This window comes from Hippocampus bargibanti, linkage group LG13 (assembly GCF_051943395.1).
Source record: "Hippocampus bargibanti isolate YZ-2025 linkage group LG13, ASM5194339v1, whole genome shotgun sequence".
NCBI lineage: Eukaryota > Metazoa > Chordata > Actinopteri > Syngnathiformes > Syngnathidae > Hippocampus > Hippocampus bargibanti.
Genome location: NC_142746.1, coordinates 15,354,194 through 15,368,835, shown reverse-complemented (window position 1 = coordinate 15,368,835; position 14,642 = coordinate 15,354,194). Strand labels below are relative to the sequence as shown.

Below are 14,642 nucleotides of genomic sequence, written 5' to 3'. Positions count from 1 at the left end.
ATCTTCCTGACCATCCCCCTAATGAAGCGGGAGAGGTATCGACCAGGGCCTGTTAATTAAAAAGGATTCTTCACAGACTTCATTAGAAGTTGGAAGAGTCCTTGGATGAATGCATTGTCTCCCATTGCTCGAACACCAGAAACTGATAAAATGCTCTTAGTCTTCTCACATTCACATATGCGGCAGTGAGTGCCGTGCATTTCAGATGGTCACTCAGTATGTTTACCAGCTGCTTTCTACTTAATGCAGCTGGTGAACATACTTTATGTTGACATTTGCAAGAAGAGCATTTAGGATTCTATTTAAAACTACCATCAATAAAAAAATAAAATTAACAAAACATATTTGAGCATTTGACAGTTCAAATTCACAAATATGAATTTCAAACCACCCGACTGCAAGCCAAATAATCACTTTTCATGCCCCTTGGCCATGTCTGTGGCGCAACATGCCAGCTGAGTCGTAATTTGCAATGAATTTTGCAAAGAAACATGCTTGCTTTTTTCCAGCATTAATACATACACATATTGATTGTACTGAAAGACAAAATAACCTGTAAAATTACCATTACTTTTTAACGGACAAAGGCCACAATTATGCATTTTACATGAACTTTCTCTGAAATTGTGGCCCGTAGTCTGGTATGAACAATTAAAAACATTGAATAATAAATACAAATAATGATTTGTACTTGTTAAGTAATTTGCCCATTATTTGCCAAATTTCAAATGGCATTTTGGATAATAAATTGAGTAAACAGGAGGATGCAAAATTGGCAGTGATATGCATAATCCGGCTTTTAAGGAGAATGCAGAAGAGATATTCATTTTTTTTTGAGTGTCATTAACTGTTAGAATTTTCTTTAGTTTTTCTGGTTACACTTTCATTCTGTAAAAGACTGTTCTGGATCCATTTTATAATTTGTTTCTCCTTCCCACATGCCCGGGGAAGCTAACAATTCTTAACCGCACTCTAAACCAATTTTAAATACGGAAAGATTACATATAGACCTAAAAAAAATAAACAAGCTCTTGATTAACTCACCTCGTCGCTCGGGTTATATCAAAACAGGGGTCAAGGACTAGATGAGTAGCCTGCAAGCCTATTCGAAAAATAACTCACCGGTGATGCGCCACCCCAAGAATATTGTATAAGTGATCATTAAAAAAGGTTTAAATGTTAACACACAACAAAACTCATTACATATTTATAGTTCCCTTTCTTATAATTATTGTGACAAAATATTAAGTTTTAACAAAAGTGTGCATATTTCATTAATAAGATTTATTATTTCAGAAGTGAGATATCTAGCCCTTTACCACAATCTATGCACGAAGAAGCTCTCTGTTTCAAAACGATTGGTGACCCTCAGTATAGAGGGCTTGGGCACATTGAACCAGAAAGTCTCGAGAAAAAAAATTTCATACGTTCAAATTGGATATAGTTTGACAAGTAGTGATTGAAGATACAGACATTTCTCTTTACGTACCAAACCCACATCGGATGTCTGCAAAAGTTGACCATGACAGAATTTCCATTTATTTTCACCCAGATGAAATGCAAATACACTTGGAGGAAAAATGTCACATCCAAAAAGTTGTTGAAATGATGGGAGTTATCACATCTCCGCAGAGCACGTTCTGTTCACCGCCACAGTGGCCTTTTGCTCAGATTCTACCAGGTCCTTTCGGGAATAAAACTGTTGTAATGATGCCTCTTGTCAAATGAACAAAATTTCCCTCTAAAATAGATAAAGAAAAAGCTGCTTCATTAATACTGCATACTCACTAGTGCAAGATGACGGTGCCATATGTCAATAATGAAGATTTCTTAATTAGGAGCAGTGACAGCTACTAATGATTTCCAGTACCATTGTTTTGTATCAAGGGCTCTCAATCCCCCAAAGGTCGGCCGCTAACTGACAGCATTGAACACTAATACCAAAACATACACTGACACGTATTGGTATGAAACACCAACATACATGAATGGACTCAAACACTGCACCCTTGTATCCAATAAATTGAAAAAGCCTGTGTTCGAATATAATATAGTCAGCCTTTTTTTTTTTGGGAAAGAAATAACAGTTGTAGAAGTGTAATGAAATCTGCTCACTAGCATGCAAATACTCAAAGTATATCTGCTCGCATGAATTATTGGACAATAAATCAACTCCTACTTCTCATGACAGTCACGATGCGAGTTTATGCATAATGGAACAGGCTACTATGATAGAGCCCAAAACAATGACATTTGGTGTGATTCGGGATGTTGGAAAACATTCAGAGGAAAATTGCTCAGCAGTCACTGTGAACTATTGAAACAAAGTGTTTTTTTTTTTTCCTGGAACCTCTGGGTTTTTACAAGCTCCCGCCTTCAGAAGCAATATTAGGTTGCAGAAGAGAGCGTGTCCGTTTGATTTCTCTTTACCAGACTTCCAAACACTGTCACACTACTCTCATCTGAGCAATATTTCAACAACTCAGCATCTGGCTGCCACGGAAATCTGAATAGATGAAAAGTTATATTTCATGTCAGGTTGATGCTCTCGTTCTCGCTCACTCCCGCCAACACAACTTGCAACATTTCTGGATGTTGAGAGGAGAGACAGAGACACCAACTGGTGGGGGGATTTCATTGCAAGTGTGAAAACTGCTTGAATGTTGATCACAACGAGGCAGAACTAACCAAAAAATATTGAATGTCTAACGGATGAAATAATTAAGAAAAAAAACAACAATGGCTCCAAATAAACTGTAAATAAACTGTAAATAACCTAAATAGACTGTAAATAAACTGTAATTATATTTTTCTGTCACTGATCTGAAATGATTTTAACCAAAGCAGAATTTACCACTACACAAAAAAATGTGGATACATAAGAATTTTCTTAATTGAGCAGGAAGTCTGGAAAATCTGGGGGTGGTAGGCACTAAAGAAATCGTCTTCTTTGCAAGTTTTTTTTTTTTTTTGTGTGAGCAAAATGAGGTGTAAAGTAGGGCAAGGTGAACTGTGAGGGGAAGCAGCTGGCGGTAAGATGTGAAGTGGACCAATCTTTTTTTTGTTATTGACAAATATAAGAAATAGACTTTCGGGAATGTCGTTTTATTCATTAGCATGATGCAGGAATAATTAAAACATTTAGTAATGTGACTGAGGATAAGGTTTACTGTGGGGAGATGACTCATCTTCGCAATTAAACCTTTATGTGCAGGTTCGGAGCAGTGTTGCATTTCAAATTCCTTTCATAACTTTGCTGCTGTGAAATGTAAATTTCTCTACTGCGAGACTAATAAAGGAAAATCAAATCTAATCCAATCTAAATTAATAAACATAATCCAGATTCTAAATTTTACTTCCTCTTGGGACAGTTAAAAATTATTTGAATAAATATTCAAATACAACATTATAAATTGATAAAATGTTTCTTGTGTACATCTCATTTGTCTGATTGCTGTTCTGCTTTTGCATAACTGTAACAACATTCAATCACTTTTCATCTGTCGTGATTTATTCAATTAATACAATCCCGTACCTGACTTCTGTATGAAATGACACCATATTGCTTGTGCTTATCTGATATTTTGGAGAACAGGCGACTACACATCCGTGGGATTAAGTGTTTACAACATTCAAAATTATAGTACTCGTTACGATGTTAAATTGTCTTAATGTGAGTTTATATGTATTGCCGTCAAAACAACGCAGCAACCAGAGGCCCAGACAGTGAAACAACTACCACAAAAATTTACTGATGCGTGAAAATAATCTCTTCATCCTTTGTTTTAATTACACAGCGGTAGATCGTGCACATTGAGGACGTTATGTGTAATTATCATTGTCCTCATAGACATTCATTTACCCCTTAGAAGAGTGAAATTTACATGAGAGTGCAAGGTGGGAAATGGAAAAGCTACGCGCTGCTGCACTCATCACCTTTTCTGATTAGTGCAAGAAAACAATGGAGACATGAAAAGAAAAAGTGGAGATGCCTGATGAGGTCCGTTCCTCATGTAAAAATGCATTAGGGTTTCATGCTCGCTAAGCATGAGCACAACAAAAATAAAGATCACAAATGTTGATTTTATTTCAACAATAGCTGTTATGAGAGTTCATCTGAGTGTTCATGAATTTGTCTTTTATGGCACCTCCGCAGAACACAAACTGCTCCGTAGAGAAAAAATAAATATACATTAAAAATGACCAGGCCGTTGCTGACCATCCGCATCCCCCATAACATATGCTATGCAACACCAATCTCTAAGATATCACATATATCTGGATTGGAATTTACACACACTTACAAGAAATTGTATGAGCCCCTTGATTTGTCTGGATTCATGCATGGAAAGTTCAGAAAAATCTCCCTAATCTCCAGCCATAGATCAGAAAGGAAGATAGTTGTTAACAAGCACCACCCAAAGAATTAGAAATGTCCACGTTTATCATGAAAACTATATTTAAACGGTATGAACAGCTCAATTAGGGGTGATACTTCTTGACAATTCAAAACCCAAAATCAGTCTGTTTTCATTGCACATCCTATTTGGTAGTGTTGATTGTCTTGTTAAATTGCCCGTACCCATTCAACTTCTGCTTTAGAAAAGTAATTTTCAGTGGGAATGTTTACAAAAATGAAAAAAAAATGAATGAAAAATTTTACCTTGGCAGACGAACTATTTTTTGGGATACAAACGGAGCTGCCACAATGAGTGATGTGTCTTATGTCTCGTATGTACTGTTTTAAAGAAGATACACGGTTGATTTTACAATCTTCCAAAACCAAGCAGTCCGTATCATTTTATTTTCAATTATAATTGAATTGTGTGGACCCATTTTTGTACAGTTTTGATACCGAACTGTTTTTAACATGCAGCTGTCAGAAAATGCTCAATCTCATTTTAATTACCATACTCTTAATGCCACTATGACCATGTAAAATGTGAAGTTCTGTTTTTGTTTCTTAGACAGTAGAGCTACACGTCTCTGCAATGGCTATTTTTGAAGATACGTTTTATTACTAAAACTGCTCTTGAAGTGGATGCGATTTCATAAAAAGGAGCAATTGCGCTTCCCATTGTGACATTTAAGATCTGCAGCTTTCATCGTTTCATTCGGTTAATTGCGACGTTTCCAACTGCCTTGAATGCATCGTACATGCATTTTTCCCGTGATCCCTTGCGGTTTTGGGTTCAGCCACTCGGCGGCATCTTTCAAATCGATAGCACGATATTCGTGTTTATCAAAAAATACAAAAATACAAAAAAATCTAACAAAAAAAAAACACATACAATTGCGAACCCCCAGGGCAACTGAATAATGAAGAATCCGTCCCCGTCTACAGAAAAACTTCAGGAAATAGAAGTTGCAATAGCGCAGAGCTCATTGAATGTTCCCGTTGATTCAAATCCACACGGATATTCCGAAGAATTCGTATTTGCAGAAGATGGTAAAACAGTAGTGGATAAAGATGAAGTAAAATGTTTGGAACCTGAATTTAGAGCAACCCAAGATCGGGTCAATGGCACCAAAGGAAACGTTATCAGCGTCACGTCTAGGAGCTTCCTTGGTAAGAGCAAACCTTGTTAGTCTTCGAATGGCATCCGGGTCGATTCGTCTATCTCGGCTACAGCGTTTGCTATCGTCAATCTCATTTTAAATTGATGTCAATGTTATTTCGTTTTTAATTAGTTTATCCTGGATATCCACATACACAGGTGGCACAAGTAACTTGCAATCTGTATTTTAGAAGTATAGTGCACAAACCTTTTAGTGGCCTTTACAGCACACCTATTCAACTCCACTACTTAACGCAAAGAAAAGGCAGACTCGGAAAAGCTCAATCGCAAACATGTATAGATTCTCGTAAAAAAAGAAAATGTACTGTATACATGTACAGTATACAGTCTTTACTTCCAAATAAGTTGCCATTCTTTATTGTCCAATTGGCTCATTATAACATTTGAAATAAGTGTCATATTTGTACATGTACTTGGTTACTTCCACGGTTCAGGGGTGAATGTTATTTACATATTCCTCCTAATGGATAATATGGCTGTTGATTCACATCCAATGGCCTTAGAGTTAGAAAACTGGTCCATTGTTCATCTATTTTCTCCTTGTCATGACAGAAAACATTCAAGAACAAGACCGCTGTGTGACAGCTGATAAACAACTATTCCACACAGCTGAGAGTGATGCAGATATGGCGAGAAGGGCCAAGGAGGAGGGAATTGTCAATGTTGTCTTCCCAGGAACTGTGACTCAGGAAGGCTGTTGCCGTTTTGTCAGCGAAATCCTTAAGTGTATTCTGTATCAGAGGCAACAACTGCCCATGACCTATGACCAACTAGTGTATTCACAGAAGAAATGTCAAGACTTAAAAGTGGTGAGTGTCCAATCCCTCCATATATCATGTTAATAAGAATCTCATCATAGCAGTGCAAAACATTTTGTTTCAATTTAGTCTTAATACATGTCTTCTGTTGTTGTTCTTCTTAGGATGAAGATGTCGTTTGTGGAAGACGGGTGAATTTGGCAGATGTAAATAGGCGCAAGTGTCACAAGACGCTGCAGGACCTGGAGGAGGTGCTGCATCAGCTGGAGGTGCTGTTCTGCCTGAGCAAGGTTCCCCAAGTTCTGCTGATTATGGGTGGCTCACTCAACCTTCCCAAAGAGATATATGAGATCAACCTGGAGGCGCTTGTATTGGAGAGTGGCGATCACTGTCTACGGGTGTCGTCATGTTTGAGGCAACTCTTCCGCACACTTTTTGTAGCTGACCTTTTGTCTGATAGTAAACCAGGCCGTTTAATGTCCACCACAATCTTGGCACTGGCACACAGGGACTGTGGGGTAGGTTGGTTTCATCCTAAACTACAATTTAAAGTACCAACTTGTGTCAAAAAGCAAGTTATTGTTCTTTGTACTGACCTGTGCACTTTTGCGAACAAAAGCCCAGATGTAGTGGACTGGCACGAATATGTGTGGTTTCAAGCACCCACAGCCATCAAAGGCTTTCAAAACTGACTGCAAATATGTTACTTTTTTTAAAATCACAATCAATCAATTAGGAGTATAAACAGTATTTTAACATTTTACTTGATTTTTTTTAAATGAAATACTGCACCATTTATTGATATTAAAATTAAATTGATTCATGCAAGACATTTTTTTTTGTTTTGATGTTTGTGGCAAAAATAGCACGCTTGTAAGGATCAAGATTTTGTGGGCTGGTGATCAATTAGCAAGATTGAAGAAAACAATCGGATCACAAGGTGGAGGCAGAATTCTGTTTAAACAATTTTGCGTAATGTTTACGGTCTACAACATGATTCAATCACATTTGGCAAAACGTACAATATTTGCCATACTCCAAGGACAGAAATAAGGGAATACATTGATTGTAAAATGTTTCAGTTACCAAACAGGCTGAACAGAATTCAAACAATGTTGCTGCTTTCAAATCATGCAATGCAATAAACTACAATTAAATATTTTAGTTAAACTTTTTGAAATGGAATACAAATCCTTTTTTTTTGCACCCACCTGTGTGTTTCTGTTTGGTTACTGCTTTTTTCTCCAGCAGGATTTATTGTTTAGAATGTTAACTTAGATATTGTTGAAGTGGTTGTGAGCAGTTATGATTAATACAATGCAGGTTGTTTTGTAAATTGAAACAGTCAAATCCAATACTATAGAATGCTTCAGATGAAAAGTATGTCGAAATGGAGCTTCAAAGAAATCAGATTTTGAAGCATTTGACTCCAACAAATGTTAAATCTAGTCAAAATGGTTTCCTGTTTTTAAAACCTACTTTTTATAATTGTGTGAAAATTAACCATATAATGATTACAGACTTAATTAAGAGCATTATTTTGTGTGATATTGGAAGATAATGGGGACGCATATGTTCAAAGCTCAACCTTTCGAACAAACTGGATTAGATCACTGGCAAGCAGCTGAGGCTCCTCAAAGGCAGCAAAATGACCACCTCGAGGCATCATCGTATAGGAGACAATGTTATGAAACTTAATTTGGGCCCACATTTTAGGGCAGTGTATCAGTTCTCTAGGGAAGGCAGCCAGCCCAGTCGGCACAAATATTCTTGTTCTACAAATTACAACAAAGGATTATAGTCAGCACTCCAAAAATACCCAGGCTCAAGCGTGGTTTTGAACCCACAAACCTTGAATCAATCCTTTTGTCAAAATTACTCTTGAAGTTCTCTTTGTAGAAGCGCATGGAGGAAACGATGGAGCCTGTGGTCCAGTAGATCATAACGTTGGTAAGGAGGTCGTCCAGGCTAAATTTCCTGTGCAAAGCATCAACAGATAGGAATGATCCCATTCATGCTGTTAACACATTAAAAAAAATATCTAATGTACTCTTTGACCTTTCCAGTCCACCATCCTCTAAGCGTATGTTCTCCAGGTCAGTCCAGGTGGAGAATTTCTCCAAAATGTAAGCAGCCAAGCCAACAGGAGAGTCATTGACTCCACAGCCTGTTCAACCAATCGCAGAGATTCATAAACATGACCATTAAGACCAAAACCCCCAAAGTGAAATAATCTGTACTTCTTTGAAGTTGTTGGATGTTTCGCGCCTCATCCGAAGAGCTTTGTCAGCTAACTGAATTTGTGCTGGTAACTCTGGCCGTATATATATCCCTAATGGACAGAGATGGCGGTGCCAGACCTCTGCTTTAATAGGTCCCTGCAACCTTAGAGCAGGGACTGATCAGACCAGAGGTCTGGCACCGCCACCTCTGTCCATTAGGGATATATAATCAGAATTACCAGCACAATTTAGGTTCGCTGACGTAGCTCTTCGGATGAGCAGCGAAACGTCTGACACCTTTCAAAGTACAAATGGCGGTTGGAGAATCCTTTTCATCGTTAGAGAGAGTATTTAAATTTTGTTTTGGTAAACTTTTATTGGATTCTTTATTTAAAACCCAGAAAGAATTTGTTGAAAATATAGAATTCGATGTGAAGCATGTTATGTCATGTAATATATATTTGTTTATCCTCCATTGCAGTGTGTTTTTGCCTTCTTACCAACACTATCCGGTTTGGTGGCCTGAATGTGCATGTAGCCTGTTTCCCTCAAGATGTTCCACACATTTTTTTCAAAGAATGGGAACAAACGGCGGGCATCTTCTCGACTCAGACCAACCAAGAAGGGCAGGTAAGGGCCAATCAGGAGGGACAGCAGCACTTTAAATCCTCTTTGTGACAGAATCATGTTTAAATGGAGACCTTTCACGCTCCTGTGTGGCAGATTTTATATATATTAAAAAAATGATTATTAAGGGGGAAAAAATGGGGCTCAATCACATACAGTGTGAGTGCACTTTTGACACACCATTCTGTGATTCGTAAATGTTTGTACATGAATATTTGCATAATCTGGTGAAAACCCGCAAACCTTGTATTGGCATAAATAATGAGAAACTTTAAGGGCATGCACAGTAACTACATTTCTACGCATTTACGTATTAGTGAATAATGCCCCATGTCAAGTAGGTAATCCTGCAAGTGCTGTGCTTATTTGAGGAATTTGCAGCATTGGTGTTTATTTCACAATGCAAACATTGTTCCACCCTCATGTTCCAAATTGTTACCGAGAGTAAACAAACGTGGAGACAGTTCGGGATCGCCATATTGTCTACTGCTGAAGCTCGTTTTGCAAGCTGTCTTACTGAGGTTTCATCTGTGCCATATTTGTAGTAATGAGAGCGCCCCAGTCTCCTCCCTGCAGATAGAACTCCGAGAACCCTAAACGCTCCATCAGCTTCAGGAAAATTCTGGCAGCGGCAAGACTGTTGAAGCCTGCACAGAGGGAAATACAATAAAACATAACATGCCCTGAATCATCTTTCTACTACGTAAAAATACCTTGTTTATGGGGGGCCTCAGAGAAACCATATCCTGGTATGGATGGGCAGATGACCTCAAAGACGAGATCAGTGTTGCCCTCTGTGAGAATTGGCAAAATCTTGTAGAATTCAAAGAAAGAGCCTGGCCAGCCATGGACAAGCATCAGCGGGACAACCTTTTTATACTTTCGTTGAGTAGGCTGCACGTGGATAAAATGCACATCTATTCCTGTTGAGGAGGAGAAAAGGAATCGCACTGGAAAAATATAGCCACATTTTTAGTGTAATGTTAAAGAGGATCAATACAATATAAAATATCTTAATTTAGATCACGTTTTCACAACAGGTGCCGCAGTGGGTCATTAAAGTTAAAGTATCCATTTTTGCAGATCTGTATGAATGTCACTGAGGTTGATCAAAAGGACCACGTTGCTTGACATACATTTCGACCACTGAGACAGGAACAAACAAGTTGTCATCTCAACAAGAGGTGGAAACTTTAACAGTTTTAAAACTCTTATTTTAAGTTTCCAACTTTTCTTATAATTTCACTGTCTCTTTTCCATTATAGGGCCCACATAGTCATTCTTGTATGGTCGTGGGATATCAGATGCATACCTTCAATTTTAGTTTTGAAGTGTGGATATTTGTTCAGCAATGCCACTTGTTTTTTCCAATCAAACTCGTGTCTCCAGTAGGAAGCCACTTCTTTGAGATAAGTTGAATTGAATCCGTACTCAAAGGCACTGCCTTCCAAAGGGTCCGTGTAGCGGGTCTTGTCTAGGCGCTCGTGAAGGACCTGAGGAATTGCAATTTCGTACATGATTTTTGCAGTATATGCCACTTTGTTATACAGGTATTTAAACAAATGGTAACAAGCATCCAATTTACCTTGATTTCGTCATCGGAGGTTTGCACCTCAAAAGAATAGATGTTGTCGTCTTCTGATTGTGGTTTTTCGCCAGCTCCCCACCATCCTTCGCCAAGAGGAATAGTTTGGACCTTGTGAGTTCTTCTTTGTTGGATGTACAACAACACAACGCCTGCTGCAACCGCTGTAGCGATCACAACCTGCTTGTGGAAAGCTTCCAAGCTCAGAAATGAGTCTCTGCAACAAGTGAGCACACGATTTGATTACTTTCTCGTTAAATCAAATGAAATGTTCTCTTGTTGAAGTTTACTTACTTCAATAAATGTATTCCTTGCATTTTGCTCGGAAAGGTGAACGCCCACTAATGCGCATTTACAAAAAGGGGAAATACATAGAATTTCCAGTCGATATTGTAAAATGAAAATGATATAAAATACTGATATAGAGTACAGTATCGCCGAATGCAATACGTTTAAAATGAACCGAATATGAACTTTGGACGGAAAAACAGCGACGCGTTTAATCCCGGAAGAAAACGTCACCAGCCCAAAGCGCTCGGAATGTTCATTAAACGATTTTGATTGGCCCAAAATTGAGCCAATCATATTGCGCGTCTCAGCCGAGAAGACGCATTTGTTTATAAAAGTGAGAGGAAGACCGCAGAAATCTTGAGTGCGACTAAATACAGAAATATGATTTGGAGGGTAATCTTCATTTTTATTAGTGTCCTTTGCGCCGTGGGACTCGGCAGGCTTGTCGGGGGGCTGAACGACGTGGACGTCAATGAGGCCGGCGTGCAAGATGCCCTCAACTTCGCCATTTCTCAACATAATTTGGACACGGAGGACTCTATCCTCAGAGTAATGACCGGTGTGGTCGATGTTAAAAAACAGGTAAACGACGACGGACAAATTATATCAAGAAATCATGGAGCCATTTGTCTATAGAATATAAACGACGACTGAGGGAAACAATACCAATAATGCACCTCTAGGTTGACGTCGCTGTGTGTGTTTTAGATCGTTTCTGGCATCAAGTACGTCTTCACCGTCAACATGTCGAAGACTAACTGCACGAGGAATGCTCCAAATGAACAGTGCAACGTCCTTGCCGAATTTCCGGTATGAATCAGCAGTCTTCGTTTTTATTTCTGCATAGCCTCGTTTTTGTTTTGCCTGTGGAATTGGATCATACGACATTGATTTGCTCCTTCTTCTTTTTTTTTTTTTTTTGCTTGTAAGCTTCCTAGTTGCAAATAACCGTACAATAGCATGCGCCAGGCTATCCTGGCTGTCAGCTTGACCTTTGTTTGCAAATGCCGGTAAGCTTAGAAGTGTAAATATTTTGATTCCTTTACGCAACTGGGGATTTTAAGTTGACTTTGAGTATATGTAGCAATGTGAAAGAAGACAAAGACTTTAGACCAGCGCTTATTTACCTTGTTAGGGGTACCGTACAGTTCGTTAAAACGCACATTCTACAAACCCTTCGTGAGTGAAAAATAAAAATGTGATTTTTTTTTCCATTCTGTCTCCCTCTGTTGGTCGTTGGAAATTTGGAACGTAAATTACAGTGAGACCTCAACTTACGAATTTAATTGGTTCCCAAACAGAGTGTGTAAGCGGAAAAAGTGTGTATCACAAAAAAAATGTTCCCACCGGAAACCATTAAAATGGGAATAATCCGTTCCCGGGTTTCCATAAAATATACTTTTCAACTAAATAAGCCTTAAAACTACACACAACATACCTTATTCTATGCATAATAAATGTGCTATTGTATTGTAATGAAAGAAATACACTGTATTATATAATAAAGTCACTTTATTTACATTTGTGATGGTCATTGATGGCTTGAATGGCATTGGAGGTCAGGTCAAAGGGAATTGCTGTTTGGAAAGAGTCACATTCCATAAGGACTGTAATTAAAGAAATAAATTGTGCTATAAAATAGTCATTTTATTTACCTTTATGATGGTCATTGATGGCTTGACGGAATGGTGTTGGAGGTCGAAGGTCAGAGGGAATTGCTGTTTGGAAAGAGAGGCACATTACATGAGGACTGTAATTAAAGAAATAAACTGTGCTGTAAAATAGTTTTATTTACCTTTTTGATGGTCATTGATGGCTTATGGAAGGAGAGTCACCTTCCATAAGGACTGTTGGTAACTTAACCTCTGGTGTGGCTTCTTTTTGCTTCTTTGGAGACTCCTCATCCTTTTTGCTGATTAAAAACCTCTTAATTGACACCTGTTGCTTTCTGACTTGTAAGGTCTTATGAAACTGAGGCATCACAGTATCGTTCTCATAGCCACAGTCTTTTCTGGATGGAACTGTTCGATAAAAGCCTGCCCATCATTCCACTTTGCCAACATTGCCTTGATGAGCTCACTTGATGCTGCAGCCATCTCCTCCTCCTCGCCCTCCGATGTTCTCGAACCATCCGTTGCTGGCTTTAAAATCCTCAATAAGCGCCGAACTTCCAGGTTGCCGCGTGGCGATATTGGCGTGAATTAGCCGTGCTTTCTCGCGTAAAATAGCTTTAGTCATAGCTGCTTTTCGTTAATCCAAATTAACAGAAGTTTTTCAACTTCTCTGATTGCCCGAGACCGTCACTTTGAGAGCACGGAAACACCTTTTGCAACAGACGCACCTTTGATGGCTTCTCTGTTCCGGAGAATGGTAGCAATGGTTGACTTAGCATAGACGTGCTCGGCCACTAAATCACACAAAGCACACCTCGTTCGTGTTTTTCAATTATCTCCTTCTTCTCAGCGTCAGTGATTTTATTTTGGGCTGAACTCGAGCCTGTGGTGGGTTTTTTCTCGGTCCCATCATAGTAAAATTATCAGCAAAAAGCTCCAAATAGGCGATCGACGTGTGCATTCAATGAGAGGGGGTGTGGAAAGTAGCGCCGGCTGGAGCGCTGTTCGGTCATCTGCTTCCGCCGAAGATCACTCCACCAGATCCGAAGGTCGTGTGCTTTGGTGTTCTTCCGCCGAAGATTACTCCACCAGCCGTGGTGGGTGTGTATTATGAAAATATTGCGGATTATAAGGTTTAATTTTCATAAATTTGACGTTCGTAAGATACAGTTTTTGTAAGCTGAGGTCTCACTGTATTTGTGTGTTTTAATACTTTACCAGAAAATCTGATTCTGATTTTGATATGGATTCTCTTCTGTTTCCTCAGCCTTACCAGTGCACATTCACTGTGTGGAGTCGCCCCTGGCTGAGTGACATGCAGCTACAAGAGCCAAGGAAGTGCTAGAAAATGAGCCACGTGGCAAAACATTAGTGTAGTGTATTACTTTTAAACACTCAGTGTTCTCAATCATAGGTAAAAATCTGTATTGTACTAAGTCATGTACACGTGCTATTACAAAGCATGCAAATAACGACTGTAGCAGTAGAAATGTTCAAAATATGACAATTTTGTATCATTTTCTTTTAGCATTTTAGTTAAAACTACACAGATGTGCACTCTTTTTGTTTCATTAAAGCTCTTTTAATGAAACAAGCAATGTGCACTCTTGCTAATTTTCCCTCGATTAGCAAAGTGTTGTGTTTTAATATGAAATTAAAGTACTTAACATTTAAAAAACTAAGCCCTGTGTTACTCATATAGGGCAATATTTGCCCGTTTGTACATATTGCTAAGTATTTTGTAATGTGTGGCAGTGTGGAACTGTGCACTCACAATCACATGCACACACAATCACACGCACACACACACACATCCATTAATTAAATGCATAACATTGTAGAAACGTTCTTTATGAGGGTTTAAAATGTATAAGAGCTGTAGAGAGTTCTGATCACATGAAAGCCTTATATGCTCCATTTACCTCAATAACTTTAACATGCTATGGGAGCTTTTATTTTATTGTGTT

The 14,642-nt window shown here is 38.6% G+C and overlaps 3 protein-coding genes across 4 annotated transcripts; 2 read left to right on the top strand and 1 right to left on the bottom strand.

Annotated features, from left to right (window-relative positions):
* Positions 1–5,205: 5,205 nt before the first annotated feature.
* Positions 5,206–9,119, top strand: mad2l1bp (MAD2L1 binding protein). Of its 2 annotated transcripts, XM_089012825.1 has the most exons (4): positions 5,206–5,569; positions 6,132–6,388; positions 6,502–6,855; positions 9,041–9,119. In XM_089012825.1, the coding sequence occupies exons 1-4, from the start codon at positions 5,320–5,322 to the stop codon at positions 9,083–9,085; spliced, it is 906 nt and encodes a 301-aa protein (XP_088868951.1). In that variant the 5' UTR covers positions 5,206–5,319; the 3' UTR covers positions 9,086–9,119. The 2 variants fall into 2 exon arrangements, with proteins under 2 accessions (XP_088868951.1, XP_088868950.1); XM_089012824.1 differs by lacking the exon at positions 9,041–9,119 and having other exon boundaries at positions 6,502–7,035.
* On the bottom strand, positions 7,279–11,260 carry ephx5 (epoxide hydrolase 5). Its single transcript, XM_089012820.1, has 9 exons — positions 11,066–11,260; positions 10,772–10,988; positions 10,499–10,679; positions 9,900–10,109; positions 9,704–9,833; positions 9,060–9,271; positions 8,396–8,504; positions 8,189–8,314; positions 7,279–8,112 (listed from the first exon to the last, which is right to left on the bottom strand). The coding sequence occupies exons 1-9, from the start codon at positions 11,086–11,088 to the stop codon at positions 7,914–7,916; spliced, it is 1,407 nt and encodes a 468-aa protein (XP_088868946.1). The 5' UTR covers positions 11,089–11,260; the 3' UTR covers positions 7,279–7,913.
* A 122-nt stretch (positions 11,261–11,382) lies between these two features.
* Positions 11,383–14,357, top strand: cst3 (cystatin C (amyloid angiopathy and cerebral hemorrhage)). The gene is made up of 3 exons (XM_089012826.1): positions 11,383–11,644; positions 11,771–11,872; positions 13,943–14,357. The coding sequence occupies exons 1-3, from the start codon at positions 11,444–11,446 to the stop codon at positions 14,018–14,020; spliced, it is 381 nt and encodes a 126-aa protein (XP_088868952.1). The 5' UTR covers positions 11,383–11,443; the 3' UTR covers positions 14,021–14,357.
* The last annotated feature ends 285 nt before the right edge of the window (positions 14,358–14,642 follow it).

Excerpts from the sequence above, each read along its gene's own strand:
- mad2l1bp (XM_089012824.1), top strand. The coding sequence starts at position 5,320 with ATGAAGAATCCGTCCCCGTCTACAGAAAAACTTCAGGAAATAGAAGTT. Across the intron at positions 5,570-6,131 it reads CACGTCTAGGAGCTTCCTTG|AAAACATTCAAGAACAAGAC; the intron begins GTAAGAGCAAAC and ends TTGTCATGACAG. Across the intron at positions 6,389-6,501 it reads AATGTCAAGACTTAAAAGTG|GATGAAGATGTCGTTTGTGG; the intron begins GTGAGTGTCCAA and ends TGTTCTTCTTAG.
- ephx5 (XM_089012820.1), bottom strand. The coding sequence starts at position 11,088 with ATGCAAGGAATACATTTATTGAA. Across the intron at positions 10,680-10,771 it reads CCTCCGATGACGAAATCAAG|GTCCTTCACGAGCGCCTAGA; the intron begins GTAAATTGGATG and ends GCAATTCCTCAG. Across the intron at positions 9,834-9,899 it reads TGAGGCCCCCCATAAACAAG|GCTTCAACAGTCTTGCCGCT; the intron begins GTATTTTTACGT and ends CCCTCTGTGCAG.
- cst3 (XM_089012826.1), top strand. The coding sequence starts at position 11,444 with ATGATTTGGAGGGTAATCTTCATTTTTATTAGTGTCCTTTGCGCCGTG. Across the intron at positions 11,645-11,770 it reads TGGTCGATGTTAAAAAACAG|ATCGTTTCTGGCATCAAGTA; the intron begins GTAAACGACGAC and ends TGTGTGTTTTAG. Across the intron at positions 11,873-13,942 it reads ACGTCCTTGCCGAATTTCCG|CCTTACCAGTGCACATTCAC; the intron begins GTATGAATCAGC and ends CTGTTTCCTCAG.